The sequence below is a fragment of the Dinoponera quadriceps genome, unplaced genomic scaffold (genome assembly GCF_001313825.1).
Source record: "Dinoponera quadriceps isolate SergipeBrazil2010 unplaced genomic scaffold, ASM131382v1 scaffold424, whole genome shotgun sequence".
NCBI lineage: Eukaryota > Metazoa > Arthropoda > Insecta > Hymenoptera > Formicidae > Dinoponera > Dinoponera quadriceps.
This window is the reverse complement of record NW_014554557.1, coordinates 672,767-695,455: the sequence shown is the minus strand read 5'-3', so window position 1 is coordinate 695,455 and position 22,689 is coordinate 672,767. Positions and strand designations below refer to the sequence as shown.

At 41.3% G+C, this 22,689-nt stretch overlaps 2 protein-coding genes across 4 annotated transcripts in view; one reads left to right on the top strand and one right to left on the bottom strand.

Annotated features, from left to right (window-relative positions):
• LOC106752046 (protein-tyrosine sulfotransferase) overlaps positions 1-15,375 on the top strand; it is an 86,054-nt gene extending 70,679 nt beyond the window's left edge. For 2 of the 3 annotated variants that reach the window (XM_014633434.1, XM_014633433.1), the window contains 7 exons: positions 7,059-7,263; positions 9,412-9,545; positions 10,148-10,256; positions 10,764-10,958; positions 11,263-11,516; positions 12,443-12,640; positions 13,051-13,162. In XM_014633434.1, the coding sequence (XP_014488920.1) occupies positions 7,120-7,263; positions 9,412-9,545; positions 10,148-10,256; positions 10,764-10,958; positions 11,263-11,516; positions 12,443-12,640; positions 13,051-13,162 (1,146 nt within the window). In that variant the 5' untranslated portion in view covers positions 7,059-7,119. Of the gene's footprint in view, positions 1-7,058; positions 7,264-9,411; positions 9,546-10,147; positions 10,257-10,763; positions 10,959-11,262; positions 11,517-12,442; positions 12,641-13,050 lie in introns of those variants that run through there. The other variant, XM_014633435.1, reaches the window with a different exon arrangement.
• Positions 15,249-19,128, bottom strand: LOC106752047 (methyltransferase-like protein 2). Its single transcript, XM_014633436.1, has 8 exons — positions 18,399-19,128; positions 18,252-18,298; positions 17,667-18,033; positions 17,328-17,480; positions 16,864-17,178; positions 16,675-16,788; positions 16,337-16,509; positions 15,249-16,249 (listed from the first exon to the last, which is right to left on the bottom strand). The coding sequence occupies exons 3-8, from the start codon at positions 17,774-17,776 to the stop codon at positions 16,107-16,109; spliced, it is 1,008 nt and encodes a 335-aa protein (XP_014488922.1). The 5' UTR covers positions 17,777-18,033; positions 18,252-18,298; positions 18,399-19,128; the 3' UTR covers positions 15,249-16,106.
• Between the last annotated feature and the right edge of the window lie 3,561 nt (positions 19,129-22,689).

Sequence of the window (22,689 nt, the reverse complement as noted above, 5' to 3'; positions counted from 1 at the left end):
GATCGAAAATATTGAAAATATTCAAGGGAGAAATCTTAAGAAAGATCCTGCGGAATCGTCTGGGAAGACACGAATTCGATCGCATACTTCTGAAAAGTCGCTGCATCGCAAATAGGGTCGTATTGATCCTGTGCGATTTTCTTAATTCCATATCTGGAAAACTGTGAAAGGAGGTTGACAAAATTCTGGAATAAAGCGTAACTCTCCTACTTTAATATTTGATTATGCATTCATAGAAAACCAATTTTATTGAGAAAAGTTATTGAGAAAAATTCGAACTTAGGCAATGGTTTTGCGAATGGTAGTATTTTACTTAAAAAATCGTAATTTCTTTTTTTTTATCTCTTTACTTTGATCTGCAACTGTAGAGCGATGAAATTGAAAGTTCTGATAGAAAAAAATATGACTAGTAGTGCGCGTTCGAAAAATATATTTTTTCGGGGTCACTGGAAAGAAAGTATTTTAAATTGTCGAAAATAGGAGTTTTTACGGAAAAGAAAAATATTTTTTCAGTGAAAGTATCAAAAATGGTTTATTTTTTATTTGCGAGATGGATAAGACGCATCAGGATCTCGCATAGATTACACGCCGTCTGATATTTTAATATAACACTAATATTTATTATTAAAAAAAAAATACGTAATCACAATATTTACTTACGTTCACACATAAATTTTCAGTAAAAAAAGAATCACTTGTAGCGTTTCATTATACCGATCGTTCACAATGGGTCTAACTGACCCTGCGTCAAATTCTCGATGGCTCCCAAAACACGCATTAATCGGCCTATCAGATCCGCACCACGTCTAACGGGGACCGAGCAACGCTCTAACGATTTTTGGGAGTGGGAAAATCCGATAGATCACGCACTTCTCATCGCTATAGCTCTCCAAACACAATTCATCCGCCCTATCTGATTCATAATGCGATCGAAGGGTTGATCACCGCGATCCTCGTCTGTATCGGGTAATCTCACCGTCGATTTTGAAACACGCTGTACGTGACTGGGCGTACGATCCACGCTTTGGTGCGTGTGTGGTCAGATTAGATTCGACGTTTGTTTAACTTTCAATCCGATGCGGTTTAGGCCGCGCGCGCGGGGGTGCGGGCTCTTCAATTAGCGTGGAAACTCTCGCGCGCGAATCGACGCACGCACGTCGTGTGTTGCATTTGCGCTCGTAGCTCGTAGTTTCCGGGTTTCGGTTTCCGTGCCGTGGCGAGAGCGGGATCGTGTCTGCTCTACGGTAGGTCCATTAAAAATCGGCGAACCAGACAGCACGTTTCGGCGTGCCGCAGTAAGCAACGGAGAAAAAAGGCCGGAGTGTTTGCACACCTCGTTTCCTCCCGGATAATTTTACGCGAAAGAGGAGAATGCGCCTTCATTTTTCCAATGCACGGCGCCGTACAAAGAGAGGAATAAAAATAGAGAAAGAGAGAAAAGAGAAAAGAAGAACGAGAGGAAGAGAGAGAGAGAGAGAGAATAGTCAGGGGATTCTGAATCTTTAGTCGTCGATCTCGAGCCGGACGGAGATCCTTTGACAAGGTTTTCGATATTAAATATTTTTAGCGTTCATCCCGTATATCGCGCGGGGCGCGCCAAAGTGCTCGCTGCAAAAAGTCGCCGGTTCTCGTTGGCACCGTCAACGGAATGCCACTTTAACGGGTCGGCGCCTGCGGAGGAAGCGGCTAGAAAGGGATAGAAAAAGAGAAGGGAATTTCGTCGCGAAATGATAAAAAGCGGGGAAAAATGGCAACTCGAGCTAAGTAAGTAAGTAAGCAAGCAAGCTAGCGAACCGAGCGAACGAGTGAGAGAGAGAGAGAGAGAGAGAGAGAGCGAGGAGTGAGCTTGACCGTTGCTGTCTGCCGCCGTCGCGCAGCCGACGTCCGGTTTCAAAGTTCTCGCACGGCTAAATTCCTACCGCGATCGACTTTCGATAGCTACGCCGGGAACAAAACGGAATCTCGATGAAGTATCGGGGTCACTTGAGTGAAGTTCCGTCCGTACGAGAGCGGTCGAGAGCGGCACGAGTAAAACGGAGCAAATCCTTTTAATCGAAGGATTAAATCGCGTCGCGTTATCGCGCGCCGGAATACGCTTGCTCGTTGCGAATCGCTTTATCGCGCGAGCGTAACGTCGGAAAATATGAATAATCGATGTGAAATATTTAAAAAGGGCCCGACGTGCGCGCAGAATGTAAAATAGCTCGAGGACATTCGGTAACCGGGCGTAAAAGCTCTCGGCCGAATTGGAAATTAACGTTGTAAACATTGCGAGAGAGACGGAAGCAGCCGGGCGCACGGTACACAAGCGACAAAATTACCGAATCCCTTATTATTATTGCAGTTGCCAGTTATCATGATTATTATCATCATCGTCATCGTCACCACCATCATCATCATCGTTGTCGTTGTCATCGTCGTTACAGTTGTCGTTGTTATTATCATTGTTGCTATTATTATTGCAATTATTATTATTACACGCTTCGGCGAATCTACCGGTGTGCGACGATGACTATCAATCGCGCTTGCCGAGCAATAAATTGAATGCTAGCGACAGCCCAATTTTCAAAAGATTATGTAACATCAATTATTATTATACGCATAAACGGATGCTACGGTCGCAGGAGCTGTTATCAAATTTCCGCCCTTGAATTTCCGACGTTTTCTCTCTCTCTCTCTCTCTCTCTCTCTCTCTTCTCCTGTCTCTTCTTTCGCTAAAATGAAATTACGTTCCACGGTAGTTCACTATTTTTGCGAAAAATGATATCGGACGATTCGCGCAATTTCCGGAGTTCTTGGGTCCGGAGAGAGGATTGCTTTGGAATTTCTTAAAAATTGTTTACAGTCAATCCAAATTATCGATTCACATTAAGTGGATAACGATAACGTGTACAACGCGTGGTGCGATTAATTTTAACAGGTCAATTTCCAGGCCAATCTCGCGGAATAATGATCCTCCTCTTTCTCCGCCCTCCCCCGTTCATAGTTCGCGAGCTCGAGTATTTCGAGTTGATATTGTAGTTGCTGTTCGTACGAAAGGGACCGATGTTTTCTACTTTTTCCTCCGACCGACTGTAATACGTATCTTTTGTTCGCATCTGTTTCGCATGCGGCCGCTATTGTTCCAGCTTTCGCGATTAAAGTTTAAATTGGCCGAGCCGACGGTGGGAGCTTGATGGGAAACGCCGTTCCCGATTATACACGCGAAAGGTGGAAATCAAATATTTGACGGGGCGCCGTAACTTTCCGTGAAATTCACCGTTGCTTTCCGCGCAAGGATATTTGCGGCGTTTTTCTCTCGTCGTCGCTCGCGTATTATTGTAAATTACCGTTCGGCGAAATCGGAGCTCACCAGCGAACACACAAGCTGAAATAATAGACTTCCGCCTGATATTTATCAACAGATCCGAGTTTTCTTTGCGTTCTTTAACTTCACGGTTTCGTGCGAAATGTAACATCAAAAAATGCAAAGATCAAAATAGATAGACGGGGAAAAATAATTTTGAGGAGATAGCAAATTTTATTATGCGGCCATAGCAAATAAATGAATATACAGGCTATGGAGGTCACCTAAGCGGAAACTCTTATAAAACCGGCAAGAAATGTCGGATTCGGGATCTGTTTAATGCAGTGGGTATCGATAGGTGTTTACTATAACATAGACTGGTGCAAAAAAATTTCCATAGAAATATGTCATTATCTCAAAGAGATAAAGCGAGAAATGAGATTTGACCGGAATTATCCCGACCGGTCAGCAATGTTTACAGTACATAAAATCAGAGAAGACACGTATTTCACGCTGAAAATCGGATGTGTTTATTAAAAAAGAAACATAACAAGGAAAGCTTTGCATGTAATAGCTTGAAAAAAATAGTCAATTGTTTATTGATTTGCATCCATCGCAATGATACCCGTCGGAGTTATTCCAATCAATGCAATTCTCGCGCGTTGAAAGTACGCAAAATATACAGCGAAATTACAATTCATTATTTCTCCCAAATTTCCCACAAAGAGAATATATAACTTTTAATTCCGATCATTACAGTATTGATCGACCGGCATTATCAAAATTACATATTTTCACAAATAGATTAACCACGTTGTGACGATCCACCAATTCAGAAAACCAATATTCCTACCGTATATTAGAAGGCTTAAGTGACATTGTAGAAAATAGTGCGACAACGTAGCATGAATAAATGTATCGACTTATCGCGCTTCTTTAGCAGCGATGCTTATATCAGAAAACGAAAACAAACGAAACAAACCTTTCGCAATAACTCAGCCGAACAATGCTAAGATAGCGGTGTTTTGTCTGATGCTTCCTTTGGTTCTTTACAGAGAACGAAAACAGAATTCAATTTGCACCAATCACAGTCGAGATATAGAAGTGACCGGCATTACTTACCGATCGATTACCCTATTCTCTTCTATATACTGGATAGCATAGTATATACTTACTATCCTCCTTACCTTCTCCACTGAGTCGACATGTGTTGTTTAGTATAGTTTCATATTTCGTAGATGGGATTCAAGGGCCACGTGGCCCGTTAAAAGACCTACCGCTACCCTACGTCTCCATCTACTCAGGCGAGAAGCTCCCTCGCCCTTTTATGTGATGGTTCTGTTAAAAAAGATTGCTTCGTGCAGGTCTCCCATGTGGCCTTATGCTCCTTCAATATTTCTTCAATGTAATTTCTACCGAGCGAGAAGGGAACTCCCACATTCGAGATGATCGGGTTTTCCCTCGCTGCTATGCCTGTCGGCCTTCTCGTTACCGGGAATGCTTTGATGACCTGGTGTTCGGTTGTATGAACAGAAAGATTCCCGTAGGAAGTTCCTACTCGGTCACTTGTTCACAGTTGTCTCAACCGAATTTGAATGCAGCCGAGTGTTCACGCGAATGTTCTCAGCCGCGGTAACCGAGATATCTTCACTTCTTCTCGCCGAGTTTTCATTTCTTGCCACCAACTTCTCTTCTGGTCTCTAATCTCTTGCAGAGAGCACTGAACTCTTTCTTCCGTTTGGGTCCCCCGAAATTATTTCTCTCCGTGTACGCCAAGAGGAGCATTCTGTACTTGAAACGTATTTCGGACGATAAGAGCGCGCATACGAAGAAAAAGTGATCCGCTTATCGTATTCGGCGCGATGAATATACGCTGACTTCGTAAGTAATGAGCTTTTCGCGGCTTTCATCTCACATTTCCTCCGTGGTTGTCGTGAGCCTCCTAAAGACCTCGCGAAGGGCTCTTCCCCCTGTGTTCTGCAGCTTCATACAAATTCAATGTTAACCGTAAGCTACCTCTTACCGTGAGCGCGCTCGCACTTATCCCTTATTTCAACCCCGAGAGCAAAAGTTATGCACGCTCCTCATCCACCCTGCTCTCTGTCTCGCTTCAATCGTCGTTGAAGCGCGGCTCGTAGCAGCACTTTGCGTGAATCAGCCGGTGTTTGTTGTTCAGACAATAACGAGCGACGGCGATTAAACGAAGTCGAAGTAGAACACACGGCGGATTAACGTCCGGGACGATTTACGATCCACCCGTTCAGGCAGGATACCTGCAGAGCCGACAAGTAGCGGATCGAGTTTTTCCGAAGGGCATCGGCGTAATCGTACGTCGCTCGTCCTCGACGAGTAAGTTTAATGAAAGAAGTTCGACGTGCCCCGGCCACGTACACCCTTAAACCGATAGCCCTCCCCCCCCCTCCCCCCCACCTATTATAATCGATGTCCGCTCGCGCGCGCTCAACGTAACGCTAACGAGAACGAATCGATTCGCGAGAACGGCGGCGGTTGAGCCGCCGGTTCAGCCAGAGCTACCAGGAAAGTTATCGATTCGTCCCGAATCGTTCGATTATGTATAGACAATCCTCTCCATCGCTGTTGCGCAACGGCGCTGTTGTTTAACGAGTCCGAAAGCAACCGGCTCGACGGTAAAATCGAAGTAAAAAGTACGACGATGAATGCGCCGGTGTGTGCATCGTGAAAAGGAGCGTCGAGCGGGCAACCAAGGTTAAAATTTCGAGATGCGCCTGTCGACAATTGTGTTTTTTCGCGAAGCGCTTCTTTCGGAATTAGCTGTAAATAGCCGGAAAGCGTGGGTATTTCGAGCCGTTATTTCGACCCGAGTGATCATTCGAGGAAATGCGACGACGTCGGACAAACATGCAATTAGTGAGTAACAGAGTTTCCAAAAAGAAATAGAAGGAAGCGTTTTCTCGATGTGAAAACCCGTTTCGCGACATCCTCCGATCGATCCTGTGACTCGCGGCATAGGCTGCTTGTGTCACCGGTCTATTAGCGTAAAATCGATGCAAGCCGTTTGAAAGACCGAGATAGGAAGGGGGAGGGAGAGAGAGAGAGATCGTTCAGGTGGCGAACGAGCGAAAAGCGACAATATGTCTCGGATATGCCGTCGTAAACATCGATCCCGTTCGCGAGGCATCCTCTTCTTCGGCGCGGGTATCAATTTTACGACGACAATTCGACAAGCCAGACAAATACCGGGCTCAAGGAACGAGCGCGAAAACAATATCGACGCGGGCGGAGGAAGTGCGGCGCAAGATTCATGGGAGCCGGCGAAGTGGCCAGGAAAAAGAAAGCGCCGTGGAAGAAAAGACCGCGACGGTGAAAAGCCGTGTGTATCTCACACCGAGAGGCGAGAGAGAGAAAGAGAGAGGATGGGTGGGAGACACTTTTGTGCGACGCGATCGGCGAATTTCCGTCACTGTCCGTACAGTTTCGCGCTGTCATGCCTCGATTCGGTCCCGGGCGGACATTCGGACTCCGCATTTTGCATGGATAAAAATTTGACGCGTTACGACAGTACAATCACGAGGGTGGCCATTTCTGGCTCAGTTTTGAAGAAAAATCACAATTTTCAGCCTTGCGTTTAACGAGACAACAAACAAGCCTAATTGCATTGAACAAAAATCGCGATTCCTTGAGTCTTAAATGAAGAACGATTCTTCAGGCCTCCATATTCGAGGAAAGAAAATCGAATTAATGAGGAAAATTCAAAGGCGAATTTTCAAACCTGTTGATGACAATGTTACAGATACAATGAGGTAGTAGATCGCCCGCGGAGTACCTGGTGAGGCCGTTTTTGACACGGCGACATGTCGTTGCTGTCGAGCCGGGGCGGCCGGAAAGGGCCGATCGCCTGCCTGGTGGCCCTGCTCTTCGTCTTCGCTCTTTACCAGCTGGGCATCTTCTGCGGGTCCGGCAAGTACGTGCCCACGGCCGTGATGGTCGGCAAGGAGGTGAGGAAACTAATGACCTTCTTCGGTCAGTCTAATCGTTCGTGTAGCGGAAATCACGCGGCGTCCCTTCTTCCGCCAGTTCAACGTGCCGTAAAGAGAATAAATTCTCCCCTCGCGTTTAAATAAAGAGAGCGAATTTCTCTCGATTAAGTAAGACGGCTGAATTCTGCGGCAGCACGAAGAAAGAAGGAAAGAGAGAGGTGCGTGTACGCGGTGTTTCTTTTTAAAGCGGATAAACTTAAATCGAGTGGTTAAATTTGAGCGCGACGAGAGCTGCAATATGCCCGACGACATTATTCGCCGCGGTATCTTCCGCGAGAAATTATATTCCCAAAAAAGATAGGCGGTGCAAATATTTCCCGCTGTGCGAACGGTGCGATATTTTTATTTATACAATCGTATATTTACGATTTATTTGACGCAATTAAATAACCGTCCCGAAATCTCGTTAAACAAATATGCGAATCGCCCAACCTTTGGGTGACGAAAAGCTGAAAGAGGTAGAGAGAAAAAAAGAGAGAGAGACCTAATGGCGTTCGCATTGATTGATACCGATATCGACGTCGATATCGAGGGACGTTGAGACACCGCACCGAGCATTTTTGTCAGACAATACCACTTTTCATTTAATCGAGAAATTTTAATTATCCCCTCTTTTTCTCCCCGTCGGCAAACCTCACTTTATTCCACCGCCTGTCGGAACCGGCCGATCGTTACGACGTTCAACGCGATAATAATACAATAATAATTAATCGGAATAACAACAGCGACGATAATACGAACGATGTATTATCGTTCGGTCCGACGAATTTCTGCATTATTAATCGACAACTAATAGCTGTCAAAGTATTAATTACGTCGAGCCGTTAAGGTTTGTTTGACGACGGTTGGGCAAACGTTAGGTTTCACCATCGAATCTCGTCGTCGAGCTTAACGTTTACCGACATCCGAAGCTTATTCCCTTCCGGTCTTGACCCTGGAACGTTAAACGCACGCCTCCAAGAAACACGTTCCTTTTCGCGTACATATTCTTATTCGTACGATGAAACCCCTACAGGCACACGGATAGAAAAATGGTCGATTTTAATAGAATTATTAATGATTTTTCGTATTTACTGATCAATTTATATAATTATTTATTTACTGCCTTTTTTATACATGTATATTATTTTTTATTCACAAAGATATCGTCAAATAAAATATTGTTCTTCATATCATTTTCTTTTATACAGATTTGTTTATATGTTGCGTTTATTTATATGTATATGCGTGTAACCACACAACTGGTGCTTTCTCATTAATAAATATTATTATATTATATTATATTATTATATTATATTATTATTATTAAAATTATGGTGATTTCCGATGCTAATTATATCTTCTTGTTGTTCTAAACAAAAAGTGATGATAACAATACACATATAAGCTTTTTATTTAGCAGTATAGCAACGCTTATCACAAAAAGACATATCCTGGCAATAATTCTTTCGCTATGCAATTATACTGATACCGAGCGTTTTTTTCAGAGTACACGCGCGAAAGAAAGAGCTCAAACTCTCGAGGATACCTCCGTTCTCTAACTTGGGTACTTCTTGCGAGTTACATTTCGACTGTAAACATTATCAAGTCAGCTGATAAGTCAAACGGACGTACCTTCGACGATTATGGAAAAGCGACATTAACGTTCCGGGGTTAATCAGTGCCATTGACGCTGCGCGTAGACGAGAGGAAATGCCTAGCGTTCCTGAAGGATAGTTGAGCGAACTTGTCTTGTCGACTAGTCGATATATCGCTTCAAGTTCCAAACCGAGTACACAGCCGGGTCTCTCTCTCTCTCTCTCTCTTCTCTCCCGACGCTCGCCGTCCGCCTCCGCCGGCTTTGGCGCGCTTTTATTAATTTTCTCGGTGGACTTACTTTAATTGCGTTCAACTAGTCACTCTCGCGGGCAGGGCGAGCGAATTGCGCGAGCGAGCCGTTCAACGACGAGCGAACGGCGTTGTTTTCGAAAATGAGCGACGGAGAGGGAGTGTAATTTTCGTACGAAGCGCGACAGAAGATTGCAGATTCTCCCTTTCGTTAGGGACGAGAGGGAGAATGGGAAGTGGAGACGCTCGGAAATTAATTTAATTTACTTCCCCGAACAGAAGTACGTGATCGGGCCCTTTGATCGCAAGACGTACACGTACGATCGTTACATGCCGCTCATCTTTATCGGCGGTGTACCACGATCGGGAACGACCCTGATGCGTGCCATGTTGGATGCGCACCCTGACGTGAGGTGAGTCTCGCGAGATTGGTGAAATGATTTCTCTAGAAAAATAAATTGAAATCGAAATTCAAATTGAAGTAAAATAACATGCACCGCACAGTAACACAGAATGTTCATTCGCAACCGTCGACTTCACGAATTCACGTTGAAATTTCTGTAAAAATAACGTAAACGTACACCGAGAGAAAAATATCTAAAAAATAAAAATATTTACTCGGTGGATACTATAATAACATGTTTATACCGACATACATATTTCTACATTGAGAAAACATTTTTTCCAAATGAGAAAATATACATTTTCTTAAGCATAAAAGCAATTGTTTCTGTTCTGGTTCTGTTTAAGCAGAGGAATTTAGATTTAAGTAAATATTTTTTTTGCAGTATACTGGAAATAAGTATTTGTCATTTTTTAGATGTTTTTTTTCTCTCAGTGCATGTTGTTCGACTGTGTAACTCGAGAAGTTCTCGGTGCTTTAGAAATTTCCATACGCACGTCTTTGGTCTGACGTAGGGCGTCGAAGTAATATTCATGAGTTGCGTCCATGCAACTCTTTCCATTTCGAAAACTACACGTTCGGTCGAGCGACTTTGACGGAATTTCATTCCAGATGCGGACAAGAGACCAGAGTCATACCGCGGATTCTTCAGATGAAGATGCACTGGTCCAAGTCAGAGAAAGAGAATTTACGGTTGACCGAGGCGGGCATCTCGAAAGAAGTAAGTGAAGGGATGCGCGTCGTGGGGAGAGAGGGAGTCGCGAGTGAGCGGGAAGAAAACGTACTTCAACATCGGGACATATTTGAATAATTTCACCGACGCCCAACGATATTTCAAAAGATTTGCAGCAAGAAGTTCCCCGTGTTTTTCCGTGCTCATCGAAAGTAATAATTTTCGCGCGTGCGCTTTCTCGCTGAGGAACACCGGGAACTTTCTATTCCGGTGCAGGAAGATTTACGTCCTTCGATAGCGAGCATTTGTCTCTTCCGAAAGCATGCGCAAGAACGGAAAATGGAAAAGAGAGAGAGAGAGAGAGAGGAAAGCACTGATCTTTCGATGGTCCGAAACTTTAACCAGTTAACTGTTTTTGACGAGTATATTCGTCATGAAAAAAGTACAAAATTTTAACCTTAAATTGCCGCCGAAATTTTGTACTTTTTTCATGACGAATATACTCGTCAAAAACAGTTAACTGGTTAAGGACCTAAATGTGTACATTTTTTGTAGGTGATAGACAGCGCGATAGCGGCCTTCTGCTTGGAGATAATAGCTCGACACGCCGAGCCCGCGCCACGGTTGTGCAACAAGGACCCACTTACCCTCAAGATGGGCTCGTATATTCTGGAACTCTTCCCGAACGCCAAATTTATATTCATGGTGCGCGACGGACGCGCCACGGTGCATTCTATCATATCCAGGAAGGTGAGGCGAACAACACCGTCGATCAGATTGTATTTTACGTTACTCTCGCGGAAGGATATTATCGAGTCTCCGCGACACGGTCCGTATTTCGTCTCCCTCTTTATCGAGTTCCCTTTTAAAGCGGTTGAGTATCTGAAAAAGTGGCTGGGCGGAATTTATACATTGCACAGTAGTGACGATCTCTGCTTTGAGATCGTCTCTTGAGCAGCCGTTCTCTAAATATAGAAAGCGCGACGGAGACTTCGCACGGAGGAGGAAGAATGGAATACGGTTTCTCTGCGACGGTTTTTCTCCCTTCCTTCAGGTCACCATAACGGGGTTCGATTTATCGTCCTACCGGCAGTCTCTCATCAGGTGGAATCACGCGATTTCCGTGATGTACGGTCAGTGTAGGGAACTGGGACCGGAGAGATGCCTGATGGTCCCCTACGAGCAGCTGGTGCTACATCCGCGCCAGTGGATGAAGAAGATATTAAATTTTTTGGACGTGCCCTGGAACGAGTCCGTCATGCATCACGAGGAATTCATTAACAAACCCGGCGGAGTGCCTCTGAGCAAGTGAGTTGAGAGAGAGAGAGAGACGGGGCGCGCGCCTGTGTGGAAATTGGCGAGGCGCATTGTGTGCTTGCCCTGCGAAATTAATAACTAACTTTTTCTCTGTTAGAACATCGCCGGTGTTTATCGCGAATTTTCAATTACCTAGAGGTCACTAGTGCTGTCAGTACAAACCGGGTAATAATGTCCGTACCCGTCGGATATCTGCCCGATACTCAAGTTCGCAGATATTATCCAGACACTTGGGGATACTATCAGATATCTATCCGAAATTAAGAATCTCGAGTAATGTTCAGTAATATTCCCGTCTATCGTCTGTTATCGATTCCTGTTGCAGCTGTTTCCGTACCGGCTGATTCTGTCTTTTACTCTAATCATGACACTGGAATATCCGTGTAATTTTCGCAATAATCGAACACGTTGTTATCACCTGGTTGCCACCCGAAATATTCGAATATACCCGGGGTGATATTCCTGAGTCTCCTGAGGGGAGACCTGAATATTGACACTACTAGAAATAACACAGCACAATTGTCCACGTTTAGTTAATTTTGAAATAATCCCTTATATATATGCGTTAAAATTATACCAGTGTATAATAGAACGTAATATGATAAATAACATAATAATATCCCGCGTATTATTAAATGCGCAAATAATGTAATAATATGATAAAATAATGCTCCGTTACGTTACCGCGGAAATAATATAACGATACGGCGATATAATATTTTACTTCATTAATTCCAGGATAATATAGTAATAACGCGATAAAACGTTTCAACAATGTTTCGTGTGTTAATTAATATCGAGACAACACCATAAAATTGTGATCAACATAATGAAATAACATTCCACGTTACTGAAATTTTTAATATTAATTTGTGTTAATTAAATTATGAATTATCTATTAATTTTCTATTCGACAGGGTCGAGAGATCGTCGGATCAGATCATAAAGCCGGTGAATCTAGCGGCATTGACGAAATGGGTCGGCAACATTCCCGAAGACGTAGTGAGGGAAATGGCCGACATCGCGCCGATGCTCTCCGTGCTCGGTTACGATCCCTACGCGAATCCACCCGTCTACGGCGCCCCGGATAGTTTAGTTAGCGACAACACCAGACGGTACGTGACGATTTGTTATACCGTGTCGTCATTACGTTATGTGCGCGACGACTCGCGATAATACTCAAGCTACGATATGAATGCCCGCGTATGAGTCGAGTAAAGTCGTTTGAAAATAAAAATGGGTCCGCAGTGCAAAATTCAGAAATGAATTTCACGCCGAGTTTCCCATATTCTGCGTTATTCTAATTTAACACATCAACTTACACAAGTTATAAGCGAGTTTTTCGAGCGCGAATCAAAAGTAATTCTGTTGGAGCTCTTCGTTCGTTGAAAGTTTTCCGAAACTTTTCTGTAGCTTGAAGATAATTGCATTTCGCCAGAGAAAAAGATCCCTTAAGCTCGTAGAAAATCTACCGTCACCTCACCAGATACGCAACGTTAACTCTGTTTTCTCTTCATTTTTTCAGGGTGCTGGCCGGCGAGAAGCTCTGGGCGGAGAAGGCGCGGGAATACCACCTGTCGCATAAACCGGCGGAGACCAGCAACGAGGAGACTTCCAGCACGGCGCCGCTCGCGTGACCCAGTGAGGCTGTTCTAAGCGAGCGCAGCGCGTAGCCAGGAGTATCAAGGAGTCTCAGCAACTTAGCGGGGCCCACCCCCGAGCGAGCGGTGCGACCGACCCTTCTACTTGCAAAGTAAACTGGATCGTACGCGACGACAAGTCGGACAAGTTGAGGATTAATCGTCCTCGTTGTATTTTCGATCTCTCCTCCTCGTCTTCTCGTCATCATCTCTATGGCGAGCTCGAACAAATGAATCGACAATTCACGGCGTTTACTTATTCAGGCCTGTGTGTTTCACGGGGTTAGAACACTTGTAATACTAGGTACATAGCGCGACTGCGACATGTGTTTTATATGTACATTATTGATATGTAATATATATATATTACATTATATATATTACATATATATTATATTATATATAATGTATTATACGTATACATATATGTAATATCTCATTATATTATACAGTGTGAGGCAATAATCATGACCACTTTGAATATCTTCGAAGTATGAGAGTAGGAAAGTAGAAATTATATGGTCCAAAGTGGTCGTCTTGTGACGGTAACATTTTTTTTTTGTAAGTAAAATAGCTCCGAAGATCTGAAGGTCACCCTTGACTTGTTAGTTGAAGATATTCAAGATGGTAACAATTATTGCCCCGCCCCGCTCAAAAACTACGGACATGATATGTAACAATCGAAGCGATCGTTTTCAAAGTGTCTTAATTGCTTTCTTAAGGAATGCTTTATGAGCACAAAAATTTGGGTACAAAATTTTATCGAGAGAGATTTTACGAGCTTGTACATTTCCTCGTGACATAAAATATCCGTTTTTACGGATGAAATATCCACATTCTGTGGATTTTTACGAATAATTTAAGGCACTTTGAAAGTAAATTTTCCAATTTGTAAATCGTACTTTAGATTTGTCACTGAATTAATATGGAACGATGGATTCTACGTTTTGCTCTAATATTACAAGTGTTGTAATGTTATGAAATAGGGCCCATGAAACACGGTGATATCGCTGTCGATCTTGCACAGTGTCGTCTATCAGATATTGCAATGGTAATTGATACATAAAGACCAAAGGTTTCTTATGTATATCACAAATTCGGGGATTGCAATTATAATTTTATTTCATAATTGTAATTGTTCAATTCCTGATTATTAGACGACACCGGCCAATTGCGGCCAGTGATCTTAGGGAGAAACGTTTTAGGGTATTTACTTTAGCGATGAAAGATTAACTCGATGGACGAAGGAGCGGAAACTCCTCTTCCGCCTTCTAACCCTTCATGAACGAAGTCTTGAATTGTACGGTTCGGGACGATGATAACCTGACCGCGAGATTCTCTCGACTTTGTGGACCAATTACCGAGTTAGCGCCGGTGATCGAGTCATTGAAGTTTCCCGACGTCGATTTTTTCAATGATTTTGCTTGTACAGCGCCATTTCATTTTGATACAATTCATTATATAACGATCTAACAATATGAAAAGCAACTTGTGACATACTATAGTCTACAAAGCCGAGAGGGGTTCGCTCAATATTTTTAACTTTCCTCATACCTCCGTAACTCCCACCGTACCGTTCCCATACTACTTGTTATAACGAGAAATCACACGAGATTGAATGGAATTTTTCATGTTCGCCATATTTTTTAGCTAGAGTAGTTCTCACTCACGGTGTCTTCAGTCAATGTCTGTTCTTACAATTCGCGAACGCAATTTACGAACGGCTGATCGTGCCGCGGGTATCAGGAATTAATGTTAAATCGGTGCATAAGGTCGTCAGATAAACTTATGGGATGAAAATGTAATTATATAAAGTTTCGAGGTACTTTTCGTCAATTGTGAAATAGTCATTGTTGACTTGGACATTTCTTCCAGTCAAAATATTTTCCAACCTTCTTTTTGAAACCTTTTTAAAACCTTAAACGCCAAACTTGATGGTATAGATGGAACTTAACGGGGAAACGACAAGACGAACCTTTCTCACCGATCAAATATTTAAATTGTTGTAAATAATTCCCATGGGCTCTACCGCGACTTACTCGTCAAAGTAGGGCTCATTTCTCCGTTGTTCATGGTTTCTCTCGTGACAGTTACATTCTAATTTTAGAGAATGAATAACGCCGTCAAGTCGTCGGATCGGCGGCGGACGCGTAAAGGCTTGTCGACCTCTTGACTCTGTCAAATTGTGGAATTAAATTATTTTAATATTACACGGCTATTATATTCAATCCACATCTTCTCATCCCGCTTGTAATCAGTGGGGGAGAAAGATTCCCGCACAATTACATTAGTATTTAATACCAGTCAGGATAGGATTGTGGAGCATCCTATTTATACATTTGCCGATGTATACGAGTATTTTAACGATGTGAAAATCTTTTTAAAAGATACGGCTTTTATGTTGTGAATTATTTTTTTGTTAATTATATTTATATATTAAATATAATTCGCAATATGTGATACCAATCCGAATATAATTCGATACAAATCATTTCGTTACAACTCCATATTGTTATATTTATAACATATTTCTTTTTTTATATAACTTTATTGTCATATATAAAAAATTACATATCGTTTGATTGCGTACATAATCAAATTCATCTGTTATACATTTGGATTGGAGAAATTTCATTTAAACAGATAACAGGCGAAACAGGATAATTTTTTATGAATACCAAATAATGACGAACGAAACAGAAGAATACTATAGAGAAAAACGAGGAGAAATATATACAAAAGATTTTTACTAATGTTGTCAGTGTAAGTCGAGTAGTTTCTATAATGTATATAATACTCAAATACTCGAGTATACGGATATAGAAACTATTCTGTTTGTATTGACGATATATTAATCGACACCACTTCTACGCGTAAGTCCTGATTTGTCTAATAGAGATTTTAGTAAATCCTTTTTTGTAAAATTCCTTCTTTTCTGCTCTTACACGAGTGCTTTTCGGTATTTCGCCTGAATCCATACTCTGTACATACTCAATTGTTTACCTCTGTTAACTTGCAGTCGCCTGTCCGCGAAATTTTGTTCTTCTATAAAGCCATTATCGGTGAACAATGTTCTGACGTCCTCTGGAACAATTAAGATTTTTGCGAGGATTTTCGATTGTAAACGTTGCAATTTTAACGTAGGACAAATATCTCGAAGGGAAATATTACCTTGCAAGAAGAAGTACACTCTAGTACCGTCTCCACGCGCGTAAAAATTCTCGCCAAGGCAATTGCCCTTCTTGAATCTTAATTGTGCTAAATCGTATCTGCCGTAATCACGAAACAAAACTATTCCGCCCGGTTTCAAGTACCTGTGTATCTGCCGCACAACGTGTTGCATTCTGTAATATCAAGCAATATAATATATTTTCATTTTTCTCAAAATAAATAAAACGACAAAAATAGAAATTTGTGAAAAAACTAGAAATAAAAACTGAACAAAATAGAACGAATATATGAAACAGGCATAACGTTACAGTAATTAATAACACAGATTTTCAACATACTTATCAGGATGGATAGCAGACAGTACGAATATCAGGACAACAATGTCCAGGCTTTCAGGTTCGAAAGGAGTCGTCCATGTTTCTTGAGTCACATCAAGAACAAATGCTTTACATCTGGAATCACATACGAAAGGTTTACGAAATTATTTCACGCTTCACTCGATGACTTTCGATCATTTTAAACTTTACCTATCTACATTGTACGCGGAATTTTGTTGCAGTATATCAATAGCTTTAGTGGAAAAATCGCAACAATATACAAACAGCTTTGGGTCTGCATTATACGCAAGTATAGGGAACACGGTGTTCCCTACACCACAGCCTATTTCAAATATCCTGCAACCATCCTTGCACGGTAAATCGAGAATTTTAATATGCTTATCACCATGGCTCTTATCCTTATCAGTAAGCGCAGCCCGCATTGGTCTTTCAGTATTTTGCCTCACCGTATCAGGCGCTAATTCGGGAAACTCGGTCAACAGCCAATGCCGGTTCTTAAAGAATCTGCAACGAAGAATATATCAATTAAAGACACAAGCCTTAAAAACTAATGTAATAAGTAAAATAAATCTGACTAGCAATTTGACAGTTGTATTTTATATCATATAATAATTTATTATCAATTGCAAAGGAATCTACGATGTTTTCCTTACCCGTCGTTATGCACATCGTAAAATTTGTCCCAATATTTATCAGCGTCGGTCTCATATTCCGAGAGTTTTTCAGGGGACACTGTAACAATCGAATTTTCGTCCACCTTGCGCTGTGCGAGCTTTTCTTGTTCCTCGTTCCACGTAACGTTATCCCTTTCGAAATATAAGAAGCTTAACGGTTAATTAATCACAGTCGACAAAGTGAAAACGTTCGATTTATATTATTTTTATCGTTTCTACATGAGGTTAGGTTAGGTGCAAATACACGTGTTCGATCAAACGTCAAATTGAAACGTCAAGTACATGTGCGGTAATACAGTATACAGTGCTTTATCTTACCACGCATTGTGCTGGAAGATATTTCCGTCGCAAGGCAAGCTTCGCGTTCCAAATTGCGGCCTGTCGTCAGCCATATCACAACTGACGCCGTCCGACGTCTTGTCGTCCATGTTCGAATGTACGCGCTGATTAGACCGCCATTGGATATTTAATTAATTCACCGAGTGTGGTGTCTCGGAGTGTGAATTAATTAAATCACTCGCGTATCAACGAGTTCAATATTGGATTCGCGGACGTGAAAAAATGTGTCTTATTTGTCGAACAAGTCGCGATTCCGTCGCACGTAGCGAATATAAATTATGTCATCATAATTTCTCTATTGATATTTATAAGACAAATTATATTCCGCTTGTTTTTTGCCGTAGTACTGGAATTTATGAGGGATTTCATTCAAATTAACATATATTGTGTTTAGAATAATTACCCGCGTAGAACAGAAAATCACGATGACATCGCAAAATGACGGGGAAATGATCGAATCATAAACGGTAAGTAAGTTATTATAATCATTTTCCCATCATTTTCATGTCATCGTGCTTTTCTGTTCTATCTGGGTACGTCAAATTTGTATCAGATGATATTTACCACATAATTTTTATCAGATAAATCATTCGAAGAAATCTCTAATTTTTCTGAACAGGGTAATTATATTGCATTATATATATATATATATATTGCATCGTATTTTGCGTTATATTAAAGTGCGTTCAATGATTAAATTTAAAAACTTACGAAGTCGATTAGAGGCTAGTAGAAAATAAAAGTCTGCCTGACTAATCACGAGTCGTGCTACAAACAAGAGTTTGGCTAACCTACGGTTGACTCGTACTACCTCCATTTTTTTTATTAAAGACAATAGCGGCTCCTAGCGGAGAGTTGAGAACTAACTTGTGATGTCTTCCCCTTAGCCGGAACTCGAACCCTTTTCAGTCGAAATTAAAGGCTCGCTCACTTCTTTTTTCCTTGGCTCAAGTTCCTAACGCGAAGTGTTAATTTGGATCACCTGTTACGTAACAAAGATTCACTTAGTCGAGACTCAAACCTTGATCATCAAAATAAGTTTCACGGAACACCATTAGATGACACTAGTTAACCTGTTAATTACATTTTTACTGGATCTAACAGATGAGCTATTATGCCAATTTGTAGTTCCAGTCTCCGCTACGAGCCGCTACTATTTTTTATCAGAAATTGAGTACGTAATAAGATTGTACGACAGGTTAGACGTACTTTTAATCTCTCGTAAAAATTAGATAAAATTCAATGGACTACAGCTTTGACGAAAATGACGGTAACAAGGTGGTCCGAAGAACCTCGTACAGTTTGAAGTCTTTAATTTTTAGGCATGTTAAAATTATGTTATCATTATTTTTCGTCAAATATATTGAATTCAATGAAAAATAACAACTGTTCAATATACAAATGCACCTTTCAGTTGACTTTTAACTTTTTATATCAAAAATTTATATTTGTCAATAATCTGAAAAATTTATTTGAAGGGAAGAATTTAAAGCATTTTATTTATTTTTTATCGAATATTGTGTATTGATTCGTGCATTCTCTATGCACGCAACCAAAGTCGGCAGAATCATTTTTCGACGTTAAATAATCCCGTGAGAACATTCGTGCAATTGACATGAAATCGATTTCTTAACATGGATTCCATGTCGTTTGCACGTGGATGTTCTCATCAGGAACTCAGTGGAAAAAAATCGCGTGTTTTATTTCGGTCTTCGTGCAGTCTCAATGCAGCTGAAGAGAACAAAATTCTCATCTCCATTCGCTACTGGAGAATGGAAGTTTGTTTCACCTGACATTGAATTGCGCTATCGAAGAATGAAAATTTGAGCAGGATAAGATTGAAGGTAATTCAAGCCAAGCACAAATGTCGCATAGTTTTAATAGGGCGTTTGCTTGTGTCGCATTTTATCGTTGAGAACCATACACACTTGTGGGCGAACTCGCATGACTTAGCATAGTTGTTGTAAGTCATATACCAGCTGGCGGAATTCTTCTACCCGAAATCGATGCGAAGATGAAAGGCTGTAAGATTCGAACATTGTGCTCGTCCTGACGAAGCGTCGATGTGAGCACCGTCGCAGTTTTGGAAACATATTCATCACGTGCAATCGATACAGCGAGAGCGAACATTTTTCAGGATGTACTGTGTGAGTTGATAAGAACGTACACTGAGAAAAAAGTACTTAAAAATTTATTTCTGGGACGTAAGCTCTATTTCATAGAAATAAACCTTAGGTCCTTAGAAATAAACCTTAGAAATAAACCTTATATCTCAGGGATAAATATTCTGTGAAATAAACTTTATATCCCACGAATAAATTTTTAAGTACTTTTTTCTCTCAATGTTACACTTGAAATTTTAAGTAATACATTCGCGTGGTTTACATAATCGCGCGTAGTTTCTATGTCCAGTACAGCAGGCTCCATTAATGGTGTCCCATTCTCTAAGCATAATGACCTCAAAAACTTGTCGATGATTTGATGAATCGGCAACGATTCCCCAAAGCAGCAATCATGATGCATAAATATTAAAAAATAATGCGTCTAATTCGAAATTTTCAGTGCCTAAAGACAACATTGATGGAGTCTGCTGTACAAGCAAGAATAACCAGGAATCTGAATATTCTCGTATGGAGAAAAACTACAAGAACAATGATTCTTCAATAACATACTAATAACTTTTTTGTATTCTTGTAGTTTTTCTTCGTAGAGCCGCGAATACCCGGATAATTTGAAAAATACCTGTATCCGCGGGCCCGGAAAACTCGGATACCTGTGCTCGATCTATCGGCAATATTTCCGAGGCGTTTCAAAAAATACGTTTCTGAGACGCGAGTTGTCTGTCTAGGTCGTACCTTTTGCTTGGAGTTATATCGAATTCACGATATACGCAGCGCTATCTTTTTGTTACAGCGCGCACAAGGTACATTCCCGGGTTGATTTGATATTTTTTGTTATTTATGGCATATTACCTTCTTCCTTCAATAACTCTAACTTTTTAAGTTTATGGGGAGGTTCTCATGAAACTCGACCAAAAAATCGTTTTTTTTTTTTAATTTTTTTTCGATAGCTTATGATGTGTAGAATATGTTCCTAAAGCGGTTTGGCCGATAACGATTGCATAAAAAAGTTATCGCATAAGAAAGGAACGAATTGTATGGCGTCAAGTACGAGTACTACATAGGCGATGGAAATCTTAAAACGCGTTTTCTGAACAATCATGTTTTTCAAACTGGTCTCCACGATATCTCAAGAACTACTCGATGGATTGACTTGGATTTTTTTTTATTTTAAAGTAGATAAAATTTATTGGATCCTAAACCTAAATTCGGATGATATTTGTCGTCTTTTTTTTATTTTCAGAGTACTTTAAAGAGCGAAAAATGTGAAAAAACGGTACTAGAAATTCACATGTCCGCCATTTTTGTAATTTTCGACTTTTTTTTTGATATTATAGGTTCAAGCTCCAATAAATATCATATAATTTATAAAATTTTTTAATTTTTCATTTCAGATGACATAAACGTGCTGTGCGATGGAGACCGTTTGGGTACTTTTTTTTTTCAACGTGACGTTCGACGACGTATTAACATTTCCCATGACACCTTTATGCACCAAAAAAAATATTTTTCTATACTTTAAGAGTCGTTAAATAACCGTCAAAAAACTCAAATTGTTCATTTACTTCCTTCTATGACAAAAATATCAAGAAAATCACCGTGTTTTTAGATCTCTAGATGAGAACCTCCCCTTAAGATTAGTTTTTAGCCACTGTTATTCATAGCGATAAGATAATAAGTATTAGTTTCGCTCAAGGATATAGATAAAATAACTGACACATGTGCGGAATGTGTTGGAAAAACTAAGAGACACAAAAAGAGGGGAGAGCGATTTGAAACAAGAGATTCAGACTTTGGTGATTCTCGTTGAAGTCTGATCTATTCATCTATTCGACGACTTAAAGTTGCTGTCGTGTATCAACTGTTCCATTTCGCTCTAACGCAGATAGAAATGATTAACTTTTCGATTATTACCTACAAAACACCGAACTAAAATCGATGTTAGCAGTGCAGTAAACACCAACTAACAGTAATACTACAACAATGTTATAATTTCCCACTCAACAATGAAACTGTAACATACAACGTCTGTTATTGCACTTACATTGTTGAGTGAGAAATTATATTGATCTAATGTTACTGTTAATTGGTGTGGTTACTGGACAATTCTTATTATAGTTCTAAAGTTTCAGAAAAACCCCGTTTTCTTCAATTTTCCATGAATTCTTAGTCTCTTATCTTTTTGACAAAGAAGTAAACGTGGCAGATTTTAACTGAACACGCGTGAATTTTCCTAAACGAATTCCTGCACTCTTGGCACAGAAACCGAAAAAATCCGTGGAAAAATGGGGGGGAGGGGGGAGAAACGGTTTTTCCCGCAACTGTAAGACCATAGTTCTTCTTAGTATTATTCACCGATCGGTTTAACCTGAGTTTAACGGAAGTCACTCTCATCTTACTCTTTTTCGGTCGCGATACGGGACCGAGAGTGGTTCTCTCCGACGGGCAAGAAAAGAGATTTCGTGGTGCCGCCTTATGCACACTTGTATATATTTGGCGATAAGCCTCGTAAAAGTGTCCGGACGGCGCGAGATAGCAGTTACGAGGCTGGCTAATTAGGAGCCGCCGAGGTTTGGCGGGCGGTCCGGCTATTTTTCGGCGAGGAATCGCACGCGCGCGCCGCGCAAAACGCAACGCGGCGCGCGTTCGATCGCTCGCTCGCGCGCCCGTCCGCAGGATCAACGACCTAAGAAAGTGATATAGGTTAGGTTAGGGGTATGCGCGTGGTATGCGGAAGCGGGATGGGTGTGACGCGAGAGCGGAGGGGTGCAGGCAGGTCGAGGGTGGCGCGTTGCGTCATTGGATGCTTGATGTCGCAGGGGCGAATCTCGCGCTGCACTCGGGCCCGAGACCGGATGTGACGCGGCGAGCCATCTTATCGA

Excerpts from the sequence above, each read along its gene's own strand:
- LOC106752047 (XM_014633436.1), bottom strand. The coding sequence starts at position 17,776 with ATGGACGACAAGACGTCGGACGGCGTCAGTTGTGATATGGCTGACGAC. Across the intron at positions 17,481-17,666 it reads ATCTTCCAGCACAATGCGTG|GGATAACGTTACGTGGAACG; the intron begins GTAAGATAAAGC and ends ATATTTCGAAAG. Across the intron at positions 16,250-16,336 it reads AGTGTACTTCTTCTTGCAAG|AGGACGTCAGAACATTGTTC; the intron begins GTAATATTTCCC and ends TAATTGTTCCAG.